The sequence below is a fragment of the Strongylocentrotus purpuratus genome, unplaced genomic scaffold (genome assembly GCF_000002235.5).
Source record: "Strongylocentrotus purpuratus isolate Spur 01 unplaced genomic scaffold, Spur_5.0 spur5_scaffold_2, whole genome shotgun sequence".
Taxonomy (NCBI): domain Eukaryota; kingdom Metazoa; phylum Echinodermata; class Echinoidea; order Camarodonta; family Strongylocentrotidae; genus Strongylocentrotus; species Strongylocentrotus purpuratus.
Window position 1 is genome coordinate 3,733,432 of NW_022145605.1, and position 12,077 is coordinate 3,745,508.

A 12,077-nucleotide genomic window follows, 5' to 3' on the forward strand; every position below is an offset into this window, starting at 1 on the left:
CTGCGAGTTTTGCCATTCGGCAAACCACACGCTAGGGTGTTATGTTCAGGAATAAGATGTACTCATTATCTGCCATCTTCAGAGAGGCAGCAGTCGTGTGAGACTGAAATGAAATGGACCCATTTAGGGATTTAACAAGGATAGATCTACTATCCATCCAATGAATAAATTAGGAGCAAAGATACACCAAAGTGTCAAGTAAAAGAGCTATGCTTCTATGCCGAAGTACTTGTACGAGTTTCATATAACGTGTCTAAGCGTTGCTATGCATGTAATATGAGTACGGTTTACGGTGAACAATTACTGTATAGAAACATGAATCGTGTTTAAGCATTTGAAGTTCAATCATTCGTACTCACATTCACAACCCTTTCTGTTATAATAAATAGAAAAACTTTCCGCAACGTGAGAAGATATCCACATCCTGATTATAATTATATACCCGTCTCCCATGGCGTCTCCCCCCTTTTGAATCGATGTGATTTGCTTCCCACATAATTATATATGTTCAAATCTTGTATTGTGACAGCACAAAAAAGTGAAAACAAAATTTAGTTCGCTTCCCCACATACGTGAAATATAGGTAAACCGAGAGAAATTGAATTCTGTGTAGTATTAGAGATTTTTTTTTTATTGAGGTATGTCTCTATCGAAACGGTGTTACTAATGATGGTGATAATGGTCTCCAAGCTATTTTAAACAGATTAAGATGTGGCTTTTCAAATACCTTTCATGGGATCGTGTACCATTTTATTTATGGATTTCAGAAAAAAAGCAGAGCTCAAACCTTTCGAACGAATCGGGCAAGGATTACAAGTAGCTAAGAATTAGGGAGAATAAATTAGGTTTGAAACGTAGGTGGCGGTATTCTATCAACTTCCCTTATCCCTACACAGAAATACAAGCAGATTCTAGCTTATAATACATATCAGTGTCATGGCAATCAATTCACAATAGTTCGCATATTGAAAACAATGTTTACCTTATTAGTGCTTATAGTCTCATTACATTTCATACATTTTTTTGCTCTAAAACATTAACTAAACCTAAACGACAATATCATTGTAATCTCCTACACTATATACAGTGTCAGTCAAAAAAAAGTTTACACCTAGAAAATTGCTAATTATTTAAAAAATCATCTATGAACAGTAAATTATTAAAAATCTTATGTAAGAGTGTTTTATCCCAAATCATTTGGTACCATTTTTGTGTGGTATGTGTTCACACATGGATGAACAGGAGGCATTGTTTGCGAGAGTGCAAAAATCGACTTGCGCCAAAGTTGCTTATGTGATGTTTGAATAAAACAATTGGGATTAGGGTATTAATTCGGTCTTTGCAGATCCAAATAACATCCCTAACAAAATTAATCATGCCACACATATCAAATATCAAATATCAATTAACATTTGTGCGCGTGTGTGTGGGTGTGTGTGACTTTGCCCTTTGCAAATGCATATGCAATGCATTTCATTTGATACATTCATTTCATTCTCTCACTCCGCTAATCCCAACATAATACATACTGTAGGCATCACTTTGGCGCAAGTCGATTTTGGCACTCTCGCAAACAATGCCTCCTGTTCATCCATGCGTGAACACATACCACAAAAAATGGTACCAAATGATTTGGGATAAAACACTCTTTCATAAGATGTATAATAACTTGCTGTTCATATATAATTTTTAAAATAATTAACAATTTTCTAGGTGTAAACTTTTTTTGACTCACACGTATAGAGATTTAAAGGTCTACATCTTGCATTTACAATACGATGCATCAAGCAGTAAAATGGATATAATACATAATGGTTTTACCCATCCTGTGACCTGAACAGGGCACGTTATTGTCACGTTTCATTTAACTGGCCAAAACGTAGTATGGTGTTCAAGATGAACAGGAAAGTGATTTATCAATTCGTCTCATTGATTACATCGAGGGAGGTCATGGATTGAACATGTGAAGTCATTTAGAAGGGGAAAAAATCATCTAAGGAACAAAAACATACAGACGCGTCGGAACCCTTCCAGCTTTTTTTTTTGGAGGGGGAGGGGGGGGGGGACATTTTCGGGGGCCTCGCCTTGAACGGACTTTCTACAATATTTCGTTAAGCTCTCGAATTTAGCTACCCTTACTGCGTGCATATAGGCCCCCCCCCCAATAAAACCAAAAATAGTTTTCCTTTTTCTTACACGTAATTATTTCATAATATTTCTAAAAAGTGATGTTTGATATTTTATTTTAAAAAAAAATACTTGACATCTCTTTGTGCACCCCTTCATCCATGGTTGTGTCTATCACTTATAAGGATTGAAAAGGTAATAGGGTATTGCGTTGTATGTATTTATTCACGGCAATCATTCACAATCAGTCAAAACAGACTGCTTTTCAGCGAGTCCGGGCACATTCTTACAAACAAGTAAAATTAACACAATATCATTGATAAACGTATTTAGTACAAATTGAAATTTGTACAAACAAATATTGCGAACAAAAATGAGATTCACAACAACAACAAAAATCAAATTTCACTCTTCAAATTGTCGAAAATATAATGAGACTTACAATTTGTACCCAGCTACCCCCCCCCCCCACCCCGCCCTCCCCCACTTTTCCTTTCCCATGAATCAAAAGTCGATAGAGCTGATTGACTTGAGTAAGCTTGTCCATTCGTCGAATATCATCAGGTAATGAATTGAAAAGTGTTATACTTGTGTAAAGACCACCATCTCCCTAAATAGTTCGTTTTTTGGTGAACACGAATGATCAGTGATGATCAGACTAGAGGGTAGAGATCAAACACTGTCATGAAGGGAGTATCATCAGGCTTGAGGATATCACATGTATATCTGTGTTGGAGTGAGGGAAATTGATTAAACATCGCCACCTACATTACAACCCTGATCAATTATTCACTGAGTTCTTAGGCAATCCTTGGCCGATTCGTTCGAAAGATTTGAGCTCTGTTTTGTATTCTTCCTGAAATATATAAACAAATGGAACATGCTCCCACAATATGAGGTTGAAAAGACACTTTTTAATATGTTTGAAATAGGTGGAAACCATTCTCATCATCATTATTAAAACAAATAAATACATTAATTCAGTACTTCATAATGTTCTTTGTTCTCACTGTCTATTTTATTCACATTTACAATTTTTGTTTTCTTGTCACAAGACAGGTTTTGTCATAATGATATATTTTATGAATCAAATCAACTCAAATAAAATCAAGGCAAAGCAAAGAAGAAAAAGAGACGACAAGGAACACAAATAATATGACTAATTAGGATATGGATGTGTTCTCACGTCAAGGAACGGTTTGGAATGTGAACACGAATGATCACTGATGATTGCACTGCAAAGGAGTGAACACGATTCATGTTTCTTAAAATAAATGTTTACTGTAAACCGCAGTGAAATATTTGGCAACACCGTAGACACGTGATATGAATCTAGTACAAGCCTTTTTGGCATGGAAGCATTACTCTTTTACCGGACACTTTGTTGTATCTTTGCCTCTAATTTATTCATTGGGTAGATAGCTGATATACCCTTGTTAAATCCCTGAATGGATTTATTTCATTTAGCCTCACACGGCTTCTGCTTCTTCATAGACGGAAGATAAGTAGATTCTATTCATGAAAACCACAGCAATTGTGTTTCCAAATGAGAAAACATAAAATATCTTGGGCGGATCTAGGGATATAGGGGACATAATCCAGATACCCATTTACACCTGGGTGGAGAGTGAGAAAACGTACATTAATGTCTTGCCAAAAGACGGTCCTCATCCATTTAATTTTCTTGTTTATTTTCAATGTTCCTATTTTTATACAGGATTGCCAATGTACTTCGTTCAATAGCAGTCCTTCTTCTGTGTGTTCGCTTTAAAAATTATTTTTCTTTTATTTCCTCAATGCTTAGTCGCAAAAAAAAAACTGATCTTCGCACGGTCGGAATTTTTTTCTTTCTCGATCTTTGCAGCGCGATCCAAATCGAACAAGTAATTGTTATGTGTGAACGACCCTATTGTTTGCCAACCAGAAACCCAACAATGCCGTGAGAATACTGAACAATTTCTAACTAGCAAAAAAAAAAAAAAAAAGAGCCCTGTATCGATTGACAGGTACCCATTTACACCTGGGTGGAGAGTGAGAAAGCGTGCATTAATGTCTTGCAAAAGACTTTAATGCCGGGATGAGATTCGAACCCTCAACCCTTAGATTGAGAATCAAGTGAATGAACCACTATATACACTCTAAATTACAGGGATTTAAAATTTAAATCTTAAGCCGGATTTGAATGAAATTAAATCCATAAAGATTGATTTTTAATCTTAAAAGATTGCTAAACTGGTTCTTAATCCGACTTTCAAATATATTTTTTTCAATCCCAAAAGATTAAAAAAAGTTCCGAAAATTAACGGCAAATTGACCAATCCTGGCGATAAGATTTTGTCACATGACAAAGAAGTCCCAAAAAGGATTGCTTTTAAATCTTTATCAGGGTTAATTTTAATCTAGAAAGATTTATAATATAAATCTTTTGAACTTATTTTTTAATCGTTTACAGATTAAAACTTTTTAATCCTAGCGAAGATTAATTTTAAATCCACATCGATTGGTCCCTACCTACAGTACATGAAAGATTTAAAAATAAATCCTATAGATTTAAATTTAAATCCCTGTAATTTAGAGTGTACCATGACACCTCCACATTCTCAACGTAAGATGTCTGCTGGAACAAACTCTAATGTCCTTATTCTCACGTCCACATTAGTCTTGATAATATCGCAATGAGCCCCAAGATGTGGAGAAAAACAAAAAATAAACAGTGCATTCAAATAGTGGAAGCTGGGGTACATATTACAATTGCTATCGTAAGAAACGGGAAATAAACCCCGAGATTTCAGGAAATTACGGACAATGCATATTCCATCATTGAAAAACTCGCAATTTTGTAATGGAAACAGTAACCCTCCTGGTGATAGTCTGAATTACTCTTTAATTTTAAAACATGTTCCCCAATTAGATTGTGGTTCCGTCTGTGTTTGCTTCTGTTTTATTCGTCCTCTTCTTTATAGTGAAAATCTGTCCTTGTCACAAACTGGAATCTTTCTTTGCATATCAAAGCTTTTTTTTAAATACTAAAACTAACAAACGAACGAACAAACAACGTGAGCAGTCTATGGCAGTCGAGATCGGTAAATCTTGCGAACTGAGCGGAGACCTCCGCTCCTCATCCATTTAATTTTCTTGTTTATTGACAATGTTCCTATTTTAAAGGAGTGTCGATGTACTTCGTTCAATAGCAGTCCTTCTTCTGTTTGTTCGCTTTTAAATTGCCAATGTTTGCCAACCAGAAGGCGAAGCCTAACAATGCCGCGAGAAAACTGTATAGTTGCACCATCTCCATGGTTGCACAGATCTACTTTACGTAATACATGCCACGATAGATAACGTGCAAGACACTTTCTCTCTCTAGAATAAAAGATGTTGTTCCCATGATTCCCATGAAGTACAACCTGCATAATCATACATGTACATTCACCTCAGATACTGGCAAGGTCCTGCTATATAACGTTCTATCTAAGAGGGGACTGCAGTACGAACTACGGAATAATCCTGCAATGTTGGAGAAATTTTAAACGAAGCTGAAATTGTAATAAAGTTGAAGAAGACCGAAAAGGGTAAGTTCAATATCCACAATTTTGTTTTACTGAACAGAAAAAAGTATAGACAAACAGAGGTAAATACCGTTGAGAATATCACAAAAGTGTGTTTTAAAATGTGTATGTGGTTACGACCAAACATTGGCTTAAAAGTTTTCGTTATTCATCCAGTCAGGTTTTCATCAATCACACTCAGTAACATCCCAAACATCTCAAACTGCAACAATGACGGACTGTTGTATTCAGGTTTCACGATTTGATTCTTGATTTTATTAATAGCTCTCATAATTATGTTTGGTGCGTGCATATTTATATACATCGCTTACAATCCGCTCTACGAGGCTGTTTGGCAGACCTCCCTAAGGTTCATGAGACTGTTAATCCCTTCTCAACTTTTTTCTTAAAAGCCTCGTTCAGATTTGACTTGGGGAAAACCGCCGAGTTTTTTATAATGATGACGTAAAGTGTAAACCGCTTCACATATCTAAACACAGAGCTCAGTGAACAGGTACAAGTCATTTGCTCGATCCGCTGAGTTACCAGTCACTTACATCTTTTAAAAACGCGGCTGCTTTTTTTTTGGGGGGGGGCGAGGTTTATGCGTCAAATCCGAACGAGCCCTTAGAGTTTACATAACCGATACTTTTTTGATCTCGTGGGCTGGCTGTCGATCTCGTGGGCATTCAGTAAACTGTGATATTAAAAAATAGAATAAGAGACAACAAGACGTTGTATGTGTGTGTGGGTGTGTGCGTTTATACTTTACATAAAATATCCACATCATCTCGTGTTTCATGTTTATTTATCTCCCATGTTTTTCATATCTAGAATTTGGTATTGATGGTTGCTACCGGTGTATGAACACACGAGGACCTCTTCTTACACTTTCTAAGTTCTAAGAAACATTTGGAAAGATGTTGCGAGCCACTTTAAAGAAGAATCGCACATTTGGCGCTATTGTTATCCTGATACTTTTACAGATGTACTACATGTTTTCTCCAACGCTTAATGTCTCGGAGAAAACTACATCAGAGGCATTAAATCGGAGAAACAACCCAGTTTGTACTGACAATCAACAGCCACCTAGGCAGCCAGACGATCGGAATAAAACGTTGTCGAAGGTATTAAACGTGACAGACGCACCGGCTATCAACGATATCGCCAAGGACATTCACAAGTACACCTCCAAGTCTGATATAAAAATGAAAGAGCCGGAGGTATTTTACGGAGACTGCTACGCTTACTCAATTGCAGGGATGACGAAGCGAACCCCAGAAATCATGAACATGAATGGCTGCGAGAAGCGTCTTCCGAAAGCCATGATAAGAGGGATTAAAAAGTGCGGTACGGGGATACTGACGAAATACTTATCCCTCCACCCTGTGGTAGTTATCGAAGGAGAAGTACTTGCTCCTCCGGGGCCACACTTTACGGCCGATGCCCTTGACAAGTGGCGTTTGAGGATGAAGTGGTCCAGTCCAAGAATGTTATCTATGACGGGGAAGCCGATGGGATTTACTTCCGGCAACATAAAAAATCTGCTGGATCAAAACGCCAAAGTGATCATAATAATCCGTGATCCTGTTGTACGTGCTATCTCTGATTATGTCCACGAAAGAGGCATTTTACTACAAAAATCATCGAAAGCTCTTCTTCCACCATTTAATGAGATGGTAATCAAACCAGAGACAGGTGAGATCAATGGTAACGTTTCTATTATTGCCAACGGGAGGTACATTGACAAATATCAAAAGATGAAGAACAATTTTGGACCTGACCGGGTGCTTGTACTTGATGGCGAGGCCTTCATCCAAGATCCTCTACCGATCATGAAACAAACGGAAAGGTTCCTTGGCCTTTCTCCGTTTTTTAAGCGTGAACATTTTCAGAAAAGCCCCGAGACCGGATTTTACTGTGCGAATGTTCGAGAGAGGCCGCACATCGCGTGCGCCAATCCTAAAATAAAAGGGCGCCCTCACCCCGAAATAAACGATGCTATATCAAAGAAGTTGTATGATTATTATCGTCCATTTTCTCTAGAACTGGCCAAGAAAGCAGGAATTGACTTTCCATGGTTGTTTCAGTGAAGCATGAGGGACACGTGATAAGTACAAGAGAGTGTGAAGTTATTTCATAAGTATAGGCCTACCTTACACAAGCTCTTTGCAAGGTTCACATGTAATGAGCTCACGTCCTTTACCATGTATTTAACCCATATTATTATACTCGTGACAGGCCTACACTGTAGATTATATATCAAGATATATATTTAGCTTTACCTTCAATCAAACTGATCAAAAGGTGATATTAGAATTAGAGTTCGAATGTAAAACAATAATCGATTCTTAAAGTTTTTTCTAACAACTTCATTAGAAATGTTCATATTTATCGAAGGCCTATTTGGGGTCTTATATTTTTTTGTAATCCATGTTTAATCATCTGATACTCATGATATATTTTTTTATAATGATTTCGATAACTTTCAGCGTATAATACTCGTAATAAAATAAGTATTTCCATTTTCTAATCAATCATTCAAGATTGATTTGACTAAAGTTTTTGATGATCACGAATTTGTATTCTTTTAAATAAAAATGTAATTTAAACAAATGCTAAAAGGTGCTTCGTCATTTTTGTATAAATTGTACGTTTTATTTTCCACTTTTTCAAATTGAAAAGAGTGATATCTTATAATACAGAGAGTGCTTACCATAGTTTATTGACATCACAGTGTTAATCAAATTCGAAAAACCTCCTCAAAGTGAACTAACAAATCCACAACACAAAATGCTTCCCTCCGTACTACATAAGTATAATCTACTATTAAAGGCAAGGAACAAGCAAACATTCGACACATTTCTTCAATATTTTCATGACAAAACTTCTTTCAATGCCAGAATACCTTATATCCTTCTCGGAATTTTCAAAACAATTAATCTGCCATTTATATGTAGATCCTGAATTTTTTTTTTATTCCCTATCACCTTTCTGAGAGACTAAGTATAGATACATGCAAACTTGTGAATATATTATATTTCTTATGATAATTAATAATATAAAGAGAGATTATAGTATTTATTTAGTAAATATGATTCAGTGTGATTCGTTACAATGTGTCCAATACGAAGTATGAATTTTATACTTTTATTCTATTCAATAAAAATAAAAAATCTTTAATATGATAATTAACTAAAACTTGTTTCTGGAAACACTAACATTATTCAAAGCTTATATTTACATGATTAAGAGAGTTTTCATTTTTTTGATAAATGGATAGAATAGATGGAAAGAAGACGACTATCGTGCGGGATACATTGAACGGAATCACCTTTAATATTCATCAAACTGTCTTTATGAAGGTTGATAATAATAACAATAATAGCTACATTTATATCGCCCATATATCCGTAGCAAATTGCATGCTCAAGGCGTCTACAAAGTAGAAGTAGTTTCAGATTCTGAAACAAAATTCTTGATTTAGCTCATGCTGCAAAGTCAGGAACCCTATGAAAACCCGATCACCTGTCTGATTATCAAGATATTTATGATTGGAAATCGAAAACAAATTTTTCGTTTGCCTAACGTTTTTCATAACATAACAGTCTATATGGGAAAACGAGTATGGTAAAACCGGTCACTAAAAGATTTTTACTTTTTTGAGGCATTTCAATATTACACCATATCACAGCCACTGATAATACGTAGGGCCGTGTATATCAGATTTAACATTGTTAAACGATCCCTTTAAGGAATGAATTCTTCCCAGGTACCCATTTACTACACTTGGTTGCGGGTGACATGCAGATTTTTTTTAATGTGTCAGTGCCGTGGCGGGACTCGGACCGCGAACCATGTGATCCCCAGACCGGTGACGTAACCACTAGAACCCGGTACCTCTTCATGCTCCTGGCATTTACGTTCAAATAACAGTGATTTAAGAAGGTATTAAAGCCCCATTGTCCTACTTGTAGCTACTTGCTCCCTCTATATAGAAAACTCCCCCAATCGGTGCCTGTTGGTCCCCCATGATCCTCTTTTTCTTATGTTAGTTAAGAGCTGATTTAATGAGAAAGCCACCTGTCAGTGACCTCGCTGTGTGGTCTAATCCCTTCTGGCCCAGTAGTATTGATGGTCTTTAAAGTTGCTAAATGGTAAGGAAGGCAACACATACGACGATGAACATACAAACGAACGTGAGGATGATGCCGACACCGATCCCCAGTGCGACGGCTGTATAATTCCGAGCATCATGGGAGGCGAGGGTCGCTTTCGATATCTGTCCTCGGGTCATGTACCTTCTCACCTTACAAACATGAAAAAAGAAATCATAGTAAAAGAAAAAAGGGATCTTATTCAATCAGACTATTTTATCTTAAACATGAAAACATAATACTTACGCGTACATTATCATCAGGTTGTAACTTTTGTTGAAGTGAATATTTAAAAAAAAAAATAACTGACGTCTATTGTAGTCATAAGAATTATTATAAAATCATTTGAATGTTGTCACAAAAATATAATTCCAGAAATAATTGCTATCTGCACACTCCTGAACCATTTACAATAATTGAATTCATAACTACCATTTCTCGAACAACTACCACATAGAATATTAAACTGGAAAAAGGCTATTAGCCTGGACAATCAATGCATGCAAAATTACCCTCTCATAATAAGACATAATTTCGTGATTTATTTGTTCAGCCAACTTTGTGTTCATTTCATTCAATACATCTGAAGCCTCCGTCGCAGATTGGGTTTTGTTTTTTGTTTTACCCCTCCAGTACCTCTAACCCCCCCCCCCCCCCCATTGCAATTAATTGGCCCTAAAGAAATGTCCCTAACACAACATGTACCACCAGCACGTTGGTTCCCTCACGAACCCCGACGTAGTGAGGGAGGTGGTAGGGCAGCAGCCCCCTCCTCAACGTCACGTACACATATGTAAGGATGTGGAGCACCCTCTTCCCCCAATAATTTTGAAAATACTAATATTCTAGGCGTTGTGGCGTGCGCCTCTAATCCAGCTAACAGTCGAAGTTACACACTGATTCAGGCCAGGACGTAGGTTCGAAACTGAGTCACGTCTTTCGGATGGTGACATTTAAATAATCATATCTGATTGATACACGTCTGTACAAACCAAACACACACACACACACACACACACACGCACACGCACACACACACACACACACACACACACACACACTTCGCACTGTTATTTTAAATTCGAGTGGGGGATAAGCAGGAGAACCTCATTGTAGTTCAATGATCAACTTACCTCGAGAGACTTCGAGAGGGCGCAAATCCCAATAGGCCAACAACAACACAAGCAGACAAAAAGTGCCAAGTAAAAGTAATCACGTGGTCCCTCGTTATCGTTGTTCTCCTCTTTGGGAGTGGTATTGCGTATGGTGACGATTTTTACCTGATTTAGAGAGAAACTACAAACTTTGATTGATTCCGAAGAGATTTACTTTTAGAGGATCGTCAAAAGTTTTATTTTGTATAAGATATCCGTTAACGGTATTAAAGGGATCCGGTAACTTTGTCTCAGATTCTGAAATAAAATTCTGGATTTAGCTCATGATGCAATGATTATTACAAACCTTTAGGTCAGCCAGGAACCCCATGACTTTTACAAGCCGATCGCCTGTCTGATTATCAAGATATTTATGATTAAAATTACAAATTTTGAAAACCGTTCGCCTGACGGTTTTCATAACACTACAGTCTATTGGGGAAAACGAGTATGGTAAAACCGGTCACTCAAAGATTTTTACTTTTTTGAGGCACTTCTTGATCGTTTTGAAGCGCAATTTTTTTCGGGCTTCAATATTACACCATATCACATACACTGATAACACGTAGGGCCGGGTATCTCAGATTTAACATTGTTAAACGATCCCTTTAAAGATGAAGTTGAGTTCTGGTCATGCGATTGCATTGTGAAAGAAACGGTATGAAATCGACCAGAAAAGGTTGATCATATAGCATATAAGAATTTGTGTGTATTGCAAGGTTCTGGAATCATCAAAATGATAAGAAATTTGACCAAGTCTTGGTAAAGTTACAAACACTGTACACAGAAAGATGTATATGGGACTATACATGAACACGTGGCGTAAAAAGCCTACCCCCCCCCCCCCCGAGTTTTACGAGTTACATGACATATTTAGAATATAAAGGCATTTGAAGAGCCATGCTTTTCAGGGAACATGTCTTATCTGATGTTCTTCCACACTTGCATAATAAGAATGATAACGCTCACAAATTATTTTACACCTCTTCCCAGAACTCGACCTTCTCTTTAATGATGTAATTTTTAAATGAAAAAAAAAAATCCATGTACATAAATTGCCTTATACAGAAGGGAGAGTATTAATGTATATCTTA

The 12,077-nt window shown here is 36.8% G+C and overlaps 1 protein-coding gene across 1 annotated transcript; it reads left to right on the forward strand.

The window, feature by feature from the left end:
* The first annotated feature begins 5,330 nt into the window (after positions 1 to 5,330).
* Positions 5,331 to 8,296, forward strand: LOC100892937 (heparan sulfate glucosamine 3-O-sulfotransferase 1). Its single transcript, XM_003724731.3, has 2 exons — positions 5,331 to 5,696; positions 6,507 to 8,296. Exon 2 carries the CDS (start codon positions 6,593 to 6,595, stop codon positions 7,763 to 7,765), a length of 1,173 nt encoding a protein of 390 aa, XP_003724779.2. The 5' UTR covers positions 5,331 to 5,696; positions 6,507 to 6,592; the 3' UTR covers positions 7,766 to 8,296.
* Positions 8,297 to 12,077: the final 3,781 nt, after the last annotated feature.

Coding starts and splice junctions, on each gene's coding strand:
- LOC100892937 (XM_003724731.3), top strand. CDS start 6,593: ATGTTGCGAGCCACTTTAAAGAAGAATCGCACATTTGGCGCTATTGTT.